This window comes from Salmo salar, chromosome ssa13 (genome assembly GCF_905237065.1).
Source record: "Salmo salar chromosome ssa13, Ssal_v3.1, whole genome shotgun sequence".
Classification (NCBI taxonomy): domain Eukaryota; kingdom Metazoa; phylum Chordata; class Actinopteri; order Salmoniformes; family Salmonidae; genus Salmo; species Salmo salar.
Genome location: NC_059454.1, coordinates 28,977,613 through 28,992,381, shown reverse-complemented (window position 1 = coordinate 28,992,381; position 14,769 = coordinate 28,977,613). Strand labels below are relative to the sequence as shown.

The window sequence follows — 14,769 nt, the reverse complement described above, 5'->3', positions numbered from 1 at the left end:
AGCACACGCAACAGAAAGAGTATGAGTTCACAGGGTTACAAGAGACCATTGTAAAGGTAGTAAAGATACGGTATTCCTTTTCCATGCCTTGTTATCCATATTTAAGGTCACCAAGTTGTCAAGAGTTTACAAAACCCCAGATTAGCATACATTTTGTCATTTAATCTGCCTTTTAGATGATCAGCACTTGTGGGTAGAAAGAAGCTCATGATCAGTTCGCAGATCCGTAATATTATGATAAGCTATGTTTCAACTTTTGATGTTATCTTTCCTTTATACCAACTTTTGGCATCAAACTTGGGAAGCTTCCCCTCAAATTAATTTACAACTAATGCTATCCCACATGCTTGAAATTAAATAGACATACCTGTACATAGTGGCACAGCGGTCTAAGGCACTGCATCTCAGTGCAAGAGGAGTCACTGCAGTCCCTGATTTGAATCCAGGCTGCATCACATCTGGGAGTCCCATAGGGCGGCACACAATTGGCCCAGCGTCGTCCGGGTTTGGCCGGGGTAGGCCATCATTGTAAATAAGAATTTGTTCTTAACTGACTTCCCTAGTTAAATAAAGGTTCAAATAATGTATATATTTTATTCAATATGACCAAAGTATTGAACAAATCTAGATATTTCTAATGGTTCTTTAGAGAATTCATATTTGTCATATAACCTCATCCTCATACAGGTTGCTCATCATTGTTGATGAGCAACCTGAAAACAACTCTCTAGTCAGTCCATTCATAAAATCAAATCCCTGTTCTCACACATGCCTGTTCCAGACAGGGGCAATCTGGGTGCTTTGGTTGATTCTCCATTTCCATCTCTGATCCTCCATAAATCCAGCCAATTCAATAAGGGTCCCAGTCATGCCCTCTCACCCAGCAGACACCTAGCCTAACGCAGCCCCCCATGGGTGTCCTGCTGCCCCAGGCTCTGGTGCTGCTGCAGACATCTGAATTCCAAAGTAAAGCTAATGCTAACCAGAGGCAACTGCTTGACCAGAAGATTCTGAAGACTGAGATATGATAGTCCATGATAGCTAATAGGGAGCAGCCTCCTGACCCTTGACGTGTCAATAGAAATGGTGTGTATTGGTGCCATTGCATTGACGTTGAGAGGGGAAGGGAAAAGGCCCTGTGCTGTGCTCACTAATGCCAGTTACTGCCTATACAGCCTTGACTAAAAAGAGCTCCAGTACATATCCTTGAGCCAAGAGCGGAGAGAGCTGTGGCCTGGTGAATTCATCTGATAGAGTGGGAGGTGAGAACAGGCAGTGGAGGGACAGAGAGGGAGGAGTGTGTTGTGTGTGAGACATACATAGAGGGACAAGCACTACTCTTTACTGAAAGACTGGGATGGAAGATACAGGTATTGCTGTCTAAATGTTGATGTTGATGTCTAAATGTTGATAGAACAAAATTACTGTCGACCCAGAGACATGTCATATTTTTGCCGTTTGAGCTAGTGCTAATACTTAATGTCAGGACAATTATAAAAGGAAAGTATACATTTTTTTTTAATGAGAACACCATTGCTTGATGAGTTTAAAAACCTAAAATATCTACATTCTGACCAGGTGAAAGCTATCCCTTATTGATTTAGTCACTTGTTAAATCCACTTCAATCACTGTAGATGAAGGGGAACATACAGGTTAAAGGAGAATTTAAGCCATGAGACAATTGAGAAATGGATGGGGGGGGCACTTAAGAGGGTGAATGGGCAACACAAAATATTTAAGTACATTTGAACAGGGTATGGTAGTAGGTGCCAGGCACACCGGTTTGTGTCAAGAACTGTAACGCTGCTAGGTTTCACACTCAATAGTTTCCCATGCGTATCAAGAATAGTCCACCACCCAAAGGACATCCAGCCAACTTGACACAACTGTGGGAAGCATCCCTGTGGAATGCTTTCGACACCTTTTGGAGTCCATACCCTGACAAATTGAGGCTGTTCTGAGGACAAGAGGGGGACTCCAGATTAGGAAGTTGTTCTTAAAGGTTTTGTACACTCACTGTAGCTACAGCAGCACCATATTATTGGGGGATTTGATGTGAAGTCATAGGAATGCAGTTGCACCATCTAGTGGTATTGAGGTTGTACTCAAATTAATTTTAAACTTTACATTTTGATTCAGCTACATTTACATTACACTTTTAGTGCTGCATCACTCAAAATATTGTCCAGAAGAATAAATCAGATTAAAACTTTTATTTACAATGTTTTTTGCTGGCTGTAACCTTAAAAAAGATTTGCATTGATAAAAATGAACGTGAATAAAAGAAAGTTAAATATAAATGACTAAGGAAAAAATAAAAAGGAACAGCTTTGTTTGGCCATCACATTACTACATGAACAATAATATTGACTTCCACACAAAGGACATTTCTCATCTGATTCACACAAAAATAGGTTAAACCATGGAGAGCCGTTTCATGGTGTGGCTTGTTGTGAAATTATACTGCAGCTCACAAACAACCAATTGAAGGACAACAAAATGGGAGTGTCAGAGGGGATTCATTCACATTTAAGAAAAAGTAGGCCAATTCAAAAACAAAAAAAGCACTGGGACAGTTTGGAGGTACACAAAATTCCTAAACATTTTTTCAGGACAACATACAGCACTATCTACAAGAAGTGGGGAAGAATTGCAACTTAGTCATTTTCTCAACAGTCATTGAAAGCATATCAGTATAAAAGTACACCTTTTACACGTTATAATGTTTCTTTACACCAACAAGGCTTGAAGCTCAATAAACTTGAGACAGGACGAACTGCTAGCGAAAATGACTGGGCACCATAGAATTTGCAATGACTATGTTCCACTGAATTTATAGGTTGAGATTTTGAATTCTCAAACACTGACAAAATGTACAGACTGACAAGTGCACTACAGATATGTAAGCTCTGAAGAAATTCTAAAATCCAGATTTGTGTAAAATGTATGTTTAAGCTGGGTCATATTGGCCATTGTTTTACTAAAATAGTTTACCAACATACTAGATACATTTGGCGACATTTAAAATGAAGTAAAAAATAATAATATTACAAAAATGCGTCATATCACTTTTGATATCACCCAACATGCACCAATGTGGCTTAAAAGTTAATGAAAGTAAAAAAAAAATAAAAAAAAATTGACAAATACAAATAAAGCCGTACAATTTTCATAATTCCCCCAAATATTACACAGTGTCTGTTCAAGCTTTGCTGTTCCGTTTACAATCCATATCAGAAGAGATACTTCCGACATGTGTCAGATCCACACCGGCATTCCACCCGAATCCGCTTTTTGGGAGAGCTTGGGAGTCCCGCTAAACTGAAATTTGAGTCCATCCTCGTGCTCTCCGCATCGACTGGATCAACTGCAATGACAATGTCAAGAGTCAAATTCAGCCAAGACAGCACATCTGAGATATATGCGTTATGGTTAGCTCACCTGCACCACATAATTGTCAAACTGCTTAACAAGCCAAATATGAAAATAATTTTGCCTAAGCATCAAACACACTCAAGAGTGAAAAGCTAAACAAAGTTTCATGTTGAAATGTCCAGTGTTCATTGAAATTGTATAACTCAATGTAATTAATGTGTTACTGTAGTACAAAAACAAAGTTGGGTTTTCCCAGCTGCACTCTCCTACCTAGCCCTGAAAGGACTGAGTTTAGGTAATATGACACATTTGGTGCCCACTCCCACTTTTACAGTTAGTGAAAGTAGCTAGCAAGTTACCTGCAATGCCCACTAGCAGTGATGGGTGATGACAAAATGACAGAGCCTATTCATTTTCAATGAGCCAGGTGAAATGTGCAAAGCGAAGAGAGCGATGCAGAAAAATGGAGAAAGCCGAACTCTATGCAAATCTCCAGCGATATTGCGGCACGATTACCAATAGAGGCTCACGATAGCTTCCAGCCGATGCTGTATTGGATGTTGATAAATCCACTACCTATCGTGCTGTGGGCTTGCTGCTCGAAAGAGTCACCCACATGGTGATCAACTGTTGGAAAACCAAGTGACTTGTTGCTTTCAGTTGATATTAGTAACAGTAGCTGTATTATCTACCTTTAATGTGTAAACTGTCATGTTGGGTCAAGCTAGTAGAGCCGGGACGAAACCAGAATCGCAATACTCGTTAGTATCGTGGCACGTAAACAAAACACGAAGCAGATTTACCTTCTTTAGGAAAACAGCCCTAGTGTTGGAAACATCATTATGTTGTCATCCACAGTCACATGTATTTATTTTCTAAGTTATAACACACTATATATATTTTACATATAGCAGGTTTTTAAAGGAGCAAAGCGATTAGTTAGCCTTGTGTTTTCATTTTTGAAATGTAAAAAATATCTTGATACTAGTGTCGTCACAGCCCTACATGTCAGGCAGTGAAACTTCACACTTACTTTGCATCTTGTAGTCAAAAGTGAGCTCTTCTCCTGCTCTGATGGGGCGTGTTGAAAATAAAGCTATCCTCGGGAGCCTCTCATCCAGGTTGTCTATAAACACATTGTATACTTGCAGGTTGGGGTTGCACTGCAAAACAGAGAAGAGACAACTTAAAGGTCAATACTTTATGGTCAAATCACATTTCAGCAATTAATGCTTTATTTCAGAATAGCCTACTGCTTATAATACATTCATAAACACAATTCTATTCAGATTTTCATACAACTTTGAGAAAGAATGCTCTATAATATTGACAAATTTGCTGCACTTCATGCTGTTTGAGGAAGCATATTACAATGCAATACTATAACATTCATCCATTCGGCTGTGTCTACGATGCGACTGCTTTCACTTGCACCTAGAATACCAAAATATACTACTACCAAAAAGGTACGACATGGTGCTTTGGCTACTCTGCAGGTATGCCTCAGGTTTTAAAAGGAGAACATATATGATAATGTGCCACTCACACTGTGGTTGACAAAGTGGGAGATGTTGCCATGGTGAGCAGCATCCACTGTATAAACGTCCTCCACGTAGTCCAGGTCAAACAGGTAGGTGGCGCCCTGCCGGTCGTACAGGTGTCCTCTCTTCTCCGCCTCGTCCGATGTGATGATCTTGACAAACAGACGCACACACCACTTCAGAAACTGTTCAAACACTCGTAATAGAAACACAGCACTAGCACAACGTTTGTCTAATGTTCTTTGTCCATTACTCCAATCCAATTTATACATTTTCATGACAGAATAGCTAATTCTGGTAAATGCAGTTGACATAGGCCAATACATTTTACCTAAAGTATTGGCCAATACTTTATACTACTTACCTCTCCAACATACTCCATGACAAAGGTGTTCTTTTTGATGTGCTGTAGTGCGCGCACGCCCCAGCCTCGGCCGTTCCCAGTCTTGAAGATGCACAGGTCGAATGGAATGCCCTTCTGGACCACTCGGTTGGGGCAGTCAGAACCGCAGCTGCAGCGGGTGTTACACTCGTAGATGGGCTCCCCGGCCCGCACTCGCACCTGGCCCTTGTCAGTGTAGGCCAGGCGGTGGAGGGAGGCCCCGGGGCAGCAGCCTCCGACCGGATCACTGAAGCAGTCCTTACACTCACAGCCAACGGCCATCTCATTGAGCACGATGCCCTCGCCCACCTTATAGGTGTTGATGTAGGTGAAGTCCCTGGGAGGGCCGTCCAGGTCCACCTCGTTCAGGACAAAGATGCGGCCTGGGTGGTTGCGCGTCTTGTTCAGGTCGGCCTCCCAGTGCTGGAGCCTCTGGCGGAGTTTGGCTTTCTGCACCAGGATCCAGGCTACGTCCTTGTCCAGCCGCTTGGGACAGGTGGTCCGTCTCTTTTGCCGCCTCAGCTCACGTTCCATGTCCTCATGGAACTGAGTCATCAGTTTCCTGCACTTGAGATTTTTGCGGGGCTCCCAAGAATTGGCCGACTCAGGGAAGCCCTTCCATTTGACCAGGTACAACTCCTGCTCCTGATAGATGACAAGAGGACACATGACTTGGATTGCGTATTAAGCCACAAAATAATTATATTGAACGTGGTACATTTTACAGTGAGGTCCAAAAGTATTGGGACAGTGACACATTTTGTTGTTTTGGCTCTGTACGCCAGCACTTTGGATTTTAAATGATACAATGACTATGAGGTTAAAGTGCAGACTGTCAGCTTTAATAGAAATGAATGGTAAATAATGTAGTGTCATTTTGGAGCCAATTTTATTGTAAATATGAATAGAATGTTTCAAAACAGTTCTACATTAATGAATGAATCATTAATAATAAGTGAGAAAGTTAAAGGGATAAATATCTTACACCCCCCCAAAGATGCTAACCTCTCCTGTTATTGGTAATTGTGAGAGGTTAGCATGTCTTGGGGGTATGACCTTTGTGCCTCTAACTTTCTCACTCATTATTCACAATTCATTCAGGATTGCCTGTAATCATGTTAGCATCCACATTGTTCAAAAACATTATATTCTTATTTACAATAAAAGTGACTCCAAAATGGCACTACATTATTTACTCTTCATTTCTATTGAGTACAAAATAATCTGAAACCAAAACAAACTGCAAATGCATCACAATTTGTCGAGTTATAAGCTTGATGTAGTCATTGCGTGCTGTAACTGCTGACTCTTTCTCAGTATCCATATGAAACCAAAAGTTAAAGGAGCCACACCAACTGACAGTTGCAATGCTCGAGATAACTCTACCGAGCACTTGTCCCAGCCTTCATAGTCCCATTGTGAATTAATTCACTCACCTTAGACTTCTTGTAGTCACAGAGGTACTCAACCTCATAGTCATCGATGTTATGCTTGTTCACCTGTAGTTCTTTACAGTGAAGCCTTTCCTGGCGGCAGACAGCCTGCAGATCGTCCAAAGACAGCTTGCAGGATACGCTGCAACCTGCAATGGTGTAATTGTAGCCACCATGTTTAGCTAGCTACGTTAGCTAATAGCTGCCAACTACGTTAGGTTTAGAAGGCAACAAATGAACGAGACAATTAAATATATTCAGCTTGAACATATTGTTATTTGTTGTAATTTGGAATTGTGCAGGCTAACGGGTTCTGTGAAATGATTGCAAGACAGCTTGCAGACACTGCCAGACATTTCTAGCTAACTAGCTACTCAACGAGGTCTGTGTTTTGGCGCGTTATGAAGTTATCCGTTGTTTGCAAGTAGCTATGGCTGTCTGAAAACCGGGCCGATTTTCCTCGAATTTACGCTTTATATTGCCATGCAGCTTGCGATCCTTTCTTTGGCTAGTTTAGTTACTAGTTATTCGATATCCGTATGCATTCGTTTAGCTTTTAATCAAAACGTTAGCCGCTACAATTTATTTTTTTAAAGACCACACAATCGAAGTGCGCAGATAGAGCTGCCTACTCAATGTCATTGTTATTGCTTTATCAATGCTAAATATTCCATGACAAGCGTGTATTAAAGGTCACAGAATTAAGTGTAACATTTGATCAGTTCAAACAGCCACAATAACCTCAAAACACAGCAAATATACACGTATTAACTTCCCACCCTCCTTACCGTTCAAATCTTCCGCCATGTTTTCCGCACCGCCAAAATGGAACAATCCTTCGATTGGGGGAAAGACTTTCGAGGAAGCAGCGGTTTCATGCTGTTGATTGGATGGAGCACATTCTAGCGGTATTTCTATTGGAGCAGAAATAACTGTTGCTGCAAGCGAAGCTTTGTAAGGATGTAATTCTTTTGCAAGGTCAGCAAGGTATGGAAAGAGAAGAATATGCATATTCTCACTCTAATATTCAGATAATATTGGTGGGGAATGGATATTCTTATTTATTAATTAAACCATTGGAAAAATGTGTATCACTAAAAGGTCACAGTAGACACATTGTTTCAAAACGTGGCTCTTACTACATGCCTGGGGGAGTTACAGTAGCCAGCGTAAACTACTTCATATTTGTTTGACATTATATTTTACAATATGAGACCTACAGTACACTACATGGCCAAAAGTATGTGGACACCTGCACGTCGAACATCTCATTCCAAAATCATGGGCATTAATATGGAGTTGGTCCCCCCCTTTGCTGCTATAACAGCCTCCACTCTTCTGGGAAGGCTTTCCACTAAGATGCTGGAACATTGCTGCGGGGACTTGCTTCCATTCAGCCACAAAAGAATTAATGAGCTCGGGCACTGATGTTGGGCGATTAGGCCTGGCTCGCATTTGGCGTTCCAATTCATCCCAAATGCTGTTGAGGTCAGGGCTCTGTGCAGGCCAGTCAAGTTCTTCCACACTGATCCCGACAAATAATTTATGCATGGAACTCACTTTGTGCATGGGGGCATTGTCATGCTGAAACAGGAAAGGGCCTTCCCCAAACTGTTGCAACAAAGTTGGAAGCGCAAAATCAGCTACAATGTCATTGTATACTGGAGCGTTAAGATTTCCATTCAATGGAACTAAGGGGCCAAGCTCGAACCATGAAAAACAGCCCCAGACCATTATTCCAAACTTTACAGTTGGCACTATGCATTGGGGCAGGTAGAGTTCTCCTGGAATCCGCCAAACCCAGATTCGTCCGACGGACTGCCAGATGGTGAAGCGTGATTCATCACTCCAGAGAATGCGTTTCCACTGCTCCAGAGCAGTGGCGGTTCTAGACCATCAACTGGGGGGGCCAAGCTGGGGCCAGTTGTACTGTTAGAGGGGCCAGTTACATTAGACGTTATTGTCATGTTGTTTTCTTCACTGCATTGCAGGCATTAGCAGGCAAAAGACCATGTTCATAATCATCATTGTTGCCACTGTCTAATAACAGATGTAAAAAAAGAACGATAGCAAAAATGTATGTAAAAATTATTTCATACTCCACATTTAGGGGGGCCACAAGGGGTTCCAAAATTATTGTCACAGGGGCACTGCAAGCCCCCCCCCCAGAACCGCTAGTGCTCCAGAGTCAAATGGCGGCTAGCTTTACACCACTCCAGCCGACGCTTGGCATTGAGCATGGGGATCTTAGGCTTGTATGCAGCTGCTCGGCCATGGAAACCGATTTCATGAAGCTCCCAACAGTTATTGTGCTGACGTTGCTTCCAGAGGCAGTTTGGAACTCTGTAGTGAGTGTTGCAACTGAAAACAGACGATTTTTACGCGATATGCACTTCAGCACTTGGCGGTCCAGTTCTGTGAGCTTGTGTGGCCTACCACTTCGCGGCTGTGCCGTAGTTGCTCCTAGACGTTTCCACTTCACAATAACAGCACTTACAGTTGACTGGGGCAGCTCTAGCTGGGCCGAAATTTGAGGAACTGACTTGTTGGAAAAGTAGCATCCTATGACGGTGCCATATTGAAAGTTACTGAGCTCTTCAGTAAGGCCATTCTACTGCCAATGTTTGTCTATGTTAATTGCATGGCTGTGTGCTCGATTTTATACACCTGTCAGCAACTGGTGTGGCTGAAATAGCCGAATCCACTAATTTGAAGGTGTGTCCACATACCACACAAAAGTATCTTTGGTATCAAGGCACTTCAGAGGGAAGGCTAGGTCAGAGGCCTACTATGTATGTGGTGTGAGAAGCTCATAGGGAGCCAATATCATCTGCCCCATGGGGCAGTTATGAGAACAGATTATATTAGTGCTTACTTTGAATTGAACATTACATTAACCCATGAAGGAAATCAAATTCATATCAAACTCCAAAGATTTTTTGTACGTTTTGAGAGACGGCATTAGAGACGCAGAGACCGATTAATAAATATGCAATAGGCGTTTTAAAAATGAGTTTATTGGCTTTTTGAGATAACATTGCAAAACAAAATGTAGAGTATAAAAAGTAGGAAAAAAATCTGGGTAGGAAAAAAAATAAAAAAATCACAGCCTATCACACCAGTAGCTACCAACTTCATTCAGCTAAGGAATAGATAGAATGGATAGAGCCAGAGTCTCAGTCAATATACGCAAAAAGGAACAAACTGGTTAAGGTAGTACCTCAAGCGGTGTGGTGTGTTTCTTCCATTTTCTGGAGGTGACCCCTATGTTGTCTTCCCACCAGGAGATTCCAGGACAGTACATTCCATATTGTCATACAACAGTAACATTTCTAGACTCTACAACATTGATGTCAGCAGTGACAGTCAGTTTGGGCAACTCCAAAGTGCCACTTTCATCAGTTACGTTTTCTGGCCTCACCGTCTCTTGACGTCTTGGTTGAAGAGGGAAAGGGAAGCAATCCAAAGGGGCGTGTTCGACTTTACAGAGGCTGTCCTCATTGCTGTCACTACTACAGTCGGGATTGGAGACTCTGGCGCCGCCCCAGCAAGGCCAGGGGTTCTCCCTGAGTGGCACCACGTCTTCAGTCTGAACCGCCTTCTCCATCAGCATGCCTCTCGGGGGCCTCTCCTCCAGCCCAAAGCCCTCCTCTAGACTAGGCTCCACTTTACGGAAAGTGTGGCGGGCAAAGAGGCATATGCAGAACATCTCCACAATCACAGAGTAGTGGTAAATTACTGAGAGAGGAAGATAATAAAATAGAAAAAGTTACCACCAATGTCACATTGATAATTTCATAATAAACATTTATCTCCACTGTTACAATATTGACATGGAGATGATGTTGAGAGGGAGATGTATGGGGGAGGACTTCCATCACAGTGCACTTACGCTGGGAACGCATGAGGACAGAGAAGGGAGGGGTGCAGGGCACCACCTCCAGGGCCCCCATGGTCTCCAGGATTCCACTCTGAAGGCCACACAGCACCAACACTACAATGATACAGACAAATTTGGCCCTCAGCCCATAGCCAGGCAAGGCCTTTTTGGTGGCCTTGTAAAACAGCAGGTGGCCATAGAAGGACAAGAAGGTAGACACGCCTATGATGACATTCATGTACATATTGGGATTGGCATAATCCACCTGTGAAAAATTGCATGGATATGGTAAAAAAAAAAGAAGATATATATTTATATATATATAATGAACTAATTGACTTATTAACCAGGGACTCATTTGCTTAAATTAAGGACAAAAATAAATTGATTACAATGCAAATATGTCTTGCGATATATGCAATCCACTCACATCTCCATAATCATACTGCTCATCTGTCCAGAGGACCAGAGTGACAAAGAACAGGATGGTTCTGACCACAGACAGTTGCAGCACAGCAGCCATCATCCATCCCAGGCTGGTCCTATGGAGGGTGAGGTAGAGGGCAGGGTGATTACGGCAATATATGTGCATTTATCATTATCGCAACATGGGAGATTATGGTGATATTTTGTGCATTTATCATTATTGCGATGTGGCCATATCTTATGAATCTATCATTATCAGGATATGGATTCGCACACTGAGGAGGACACCCAGTTATAAAGTACCTGTTGATGGCTATCATAGGGAGGCAGCAGCAGCAGCAACATGGGAACGGATCCGGAGACACCTGCTCTCCAGCTAAGATCTCCAGCATGCGGGCCTTACCCCCAAAGAAGTCTGTGATGAGCCCCATAAACTTTAGCAAAGTAATGGAGTGGTACCTACAGAGCGAGAGCGACAAATGGAGAGATAGTTTTACTGATGGATGTTTTAGCCCAGAATGATGTGAACAATTTAAATTAGTACACAAAACAAAGTGATGGTCAGAAAGAGGTTGTACTCGATACTTACAGAGAAGCTATGAAGCTACATAGTGAGGAGGAGCGAGGAACGTACAGCGCAATGATTGAGGTTAAGCCAAAGACCTGACCGAAAGAGAATGAGTGTAGTTAGGCAACAATGACAAAATGTACAAATACCTATCCGAAACAATTGAAATGTGTGGCAAAAATGAGAGGTCCCTTTACCGGGTACATGCCCAGTATCCACAGGTAGAGGCGCCGGCGTCTGGAGTAGGGCACGTGACGCAGGAAGAAGCCCACCTCTTCTAGGAACAGGGCCAGCATGATCACAGCGAACCCAGCAGGAATGAGAAACAGCCATAGCTCATCCTTGATCACTGGGTACAAACGCACAACACAAGGACTTGTGGTGGGACAAATCATATACAGTGAGGGAAAAAAGTATTTGATCCCCTACTGATTTTGTACGTTTGCCCACTGACAAAGAAATGATCAGTCTATAATTTTAATGGTAGGTTTATTTGAACATTGAGAGACAGAATAACAACAAAAAAATCCAGAAAAACGCATGTAAAAAATGTTATAAAATGATTTGCATTTTAATGAGGGAAATAAGAATTTGACCCCTCTGCAAAACATGACTTAGTACTTGGTGGTAAAACCCTTGTTGGCAATCACAGAGGTCAGACGTTTCTTGTAGTTGGCCACCAGGTTTGCACACATCTCAGAAGGAATTTTGTCCCACTCCTCTTTGCAGATCTTCTCCAAGTCATTAAGGTTTCGAGGCTGACGTTTGGCAACTCGAACCTTCAGCTCCCTCCACAAATATTCTATGGGATTAAGGTCTGGAGACTGGCTAGGCCACTCTAGGACCTTAATGTGCTTCTTCTTGAGCCACTCCTTTGTTGCCTTGGCCATGTGTTTTGGGTCATTGTCATGCTGGAATACCCATCCACGACCCATTTTCAATGCCCTGGCTGAGGGAAGGAGGTTCTCACCCAAGATTTGACGGTACATGGCCCCGTCCATCGTCCCTTTGATGCGGTGAAGTTGTCCTGTCCTCTTAGCAGAAAAACACCCCCAAAGAATAATGTTTCCACCTCCATGTTTGACAGTGGGGATGGTATTCTTGGGGTCATAGGCAGCATTCCTCCTCCTCCAAACACAGTGAGTTGAGTTGATGCCAAAGAGCTCCATTTTGGTCTCATCTGACCACAACACTTTCACCAGTTGTCCTCTGAGTCATTCAGATGTTCATTGGCAAACTTCAGACGGGCATGTATATGTGCTTTCTTGAGCAGGGGGACCTTGCGGGCGCTGCAGGATTTCAGTCCTTCACGGTGTAGTGTGTTACCAATAGTTTTCTTGGTGACTATGGTCCCAGCTGCCTTGAGATCATTGACAAGATCCTCCCGTGTAGTTCTGGGCTGATTCCTCACCGTTCTCATGATCATTGCAACTCCACGAGGTGAGATCTTGCATGGAGCCCCAGGCCGAGGGAGATTGACAGTTCTTTTGTGTTTCTTCCATTTGCGAATAATCTCACCAAGCTGCTTGGCGATGGTCTTGTAGCCCATTCCAGCCTTGTGTAGGTCTACAATCTTGTCCCTGACATCCTTGGCGAGCTCTTTGGTCTTGGCCATGGTGGAGAGTTTGGAATCTGATTGATTGATTGCTTCTGTGGACAGGTGTCTTTTATACAGGTAACAAACTGAAGATTAGGAGCACACCCTTTAAGAGTGTGCTCCTAATCTCAGCTCGTTACCTGTATAAAAGACACCTGGGAGCCAGAAATCTTTCTAATTGAGAGGGGGTCAAATACTTATTTCCCTCATTAAAATGCAAATCAATTTATAACATTTTTGACATGCGTTTTTCTGGATTTTTTTGTTGTTATTCTGTCTCTCACTGTTCAAATAAACCTACCATTAAAATGATAGACTGATCATTTCTTTGTCAGTGGGCAAATGTACAAAATCAGCAGGGGATCAAATACTTTTTTCCCTCACTGTAGTTCCCAGAAGACAACACTAGAGCTAACATTATCATAAACACTGGTGACACACTGGTGTGAGGTAAGTCTCAGGCGGAAATGCCCCAATACATTAGCAGGGTTGGTGTAGCAGAGAATGGCTCAGTTAGCATCACTCAGAATCTAAGACGGCAAACACCAATATTGCACATAGTCAAAGTATTGAAAATGCATTGTGCCGTTTTTGGCATAGAAAGAAAATGTTGGTGTCTTCAAACACGGACCTTTATCACACAGAACTTGATATGTATCAGATCCAATGACTGTAAAATCTCTGGCAAGTCAAAAACATAGCCCATACAGTTCATGTGAATGCATAAATGCTGGTCTTACCGCTGAAGAACTCCCAGGACAGCGGGATCTCTGCTCCTAACCAGCTGCAGTTAACTCCTCTCCTCATCCTCTCAGAGAGCACAGTTCCCACTAACAAACACCACAAACCCTAGACGTATTATGAATAGGACAGAATTTAGAGTAGATCTCAAATTTAGGGAGGGACAATTACTTTTGAACTAACTGACCTCGTATAGAAAGACTGATGTAATAAAGGACGAGACTTTGTTTTTCTATTCTCAAAGGACAGACACTTGGCGAGTGTCTTGTCAGTTCCGTGTTGAGATGGTGTCCTGTCGTCTGAACGATGCTTTCCTGATAGCAGTGTTTAATGATTGACTAAACACAGGTAAGCCAACAGATGGGGAGCTAAGTCCACTCTGGAATGTGTCAACTTGTGTTGTCTCTGAACCAATTATGAGGGGGCTCTAAACAAGCTGGGTTGTGAAACTAACGTAACAAATTGTTTTAAAGTTGTCATACCATGTATCATTTAGCTATTTGATTTGGAATTCTAGGACCCCTGTAGGTATCAAAACAATTGTTTAAAATTATTTGATAAAATATTGAATTTGGGCTTTACTAGTATAGCCCATAGAAATGCATTGAATAACACATTCATAAATGGAAAAACACAGTAAAAAAAAAAGGATAAAAAATCATAAGGAATGAGTGTCTCTAGGAGATACAGTATAAGAACGCTCAGGAAATATTTTACTTTTTTGGACACATATTTAACCCCTTTTTTTGTTGGTATAAAACTACCTCCATAGTTCCATAATTTTTTTAAATTGGTGTTACCTTCAGTCGAGTCCTGTCATTGTTG

The 14,769-nt window shown here is 42.3% G+C and overlaps 2 protein-coding genes across 2 annotated transcripts; both read right to left on the bottom strand.

Annotated features, from left to right (window-relative positions):
- Positions 1-2,199: 2,199 nt before the first annotated feature.
- Positions 2,200-7,597, bottom strand: LOC106566827 (histone-lysine N-methyltransferase SUV39H1). Its single transcript, XM_014135277.2, has 6 exons — positions 7,521-7,597; positions 6,736-6,881; positions 5,282-5,944; positions 4,923-5,069; positions 4,410-4,539; positions 2,200-3,368 (listed from the first exon to the last, which is right to left on the bottom strand). The coding sequence occupies exons 1-6, from the start codon at positions 7,537-7,539 to the stop codon at positions 3,235-3,237; spliced, it is 1,239 nt and encodes a 412-aa protein (XP_013990752.1). The 5' UTR covers positions 7,540-7,597; the 3' UTR covers positions 2,200-3,234.
- Positions 7,598-9,729: 2,132 nt separating this feature from the next.
- Positions 9,730-14,280, bottom strand: si:dkey-16n15.6 (organic solute transporter subunit alpha). The gene is made up of 7 exons (XM_014135534.2): positions 13,944-14,280; positions 11,804-11,955; positions 11,628-11,701; positions 11,342-11,497; positions 11,043-11,154; positions 10,625-10,877; positions 9,730-10,470 (listed from the first exon to the last, which is right to left on the bottom strand). The coding sequence occupies exons 1-7, from the start codon at positions 14,008-14,010 to the stop codon at positions 10,046-10,048; spliced, it is 1,239 nt and encodes a 412-aa protein (XP_013991009.1). The 5' UTR covers positions 14,011-14,280; the 3' UTR covers positions 9,730-10,045.
- Positions 14,281-14,769: the final 489 nt, after the last annotated feature.

Coding starts and splice junctions, on each gene's coding strand:
- si:dkey-16n15.6 (XM_014135534.2), bottom strand. CDS start 14,010: ATGAGGAGAGGAGTTAACTGCAGCTGGTTAGGAGCAGAGATCCCGCTG. Junction 11,702..11,803: donor GGATACTGGGCATGTACCCG/GTAAAGGGACCT, acceptor TCTTTCGGTCAG/GTCTTTGGCTTAACCTCAAT. Junction 10,878..11,042: donor AGCAGTATGATTATGGAGAT/GTGAGTGGATTG, acceptor AATTTTTCACAG/GTGGATTATGCCAATCCCAA.
- LOC106566827 (XM_014135277.2), bottom strand. Junction 5,945..6,735: donor GTGACTACAAGAAGTCTAAG/GTGAGTGAATTA, acceptor GTCATCTATCAG/GAGCAGGAGTTGTACCTGGT. Junction 4,540..4,922: donor CCCACTTTGTCAACCACAGT/GTGAGTGGCACA, acceptor TCTGTTTTGCAG/TGCAACCCCAACCTGCAAGT.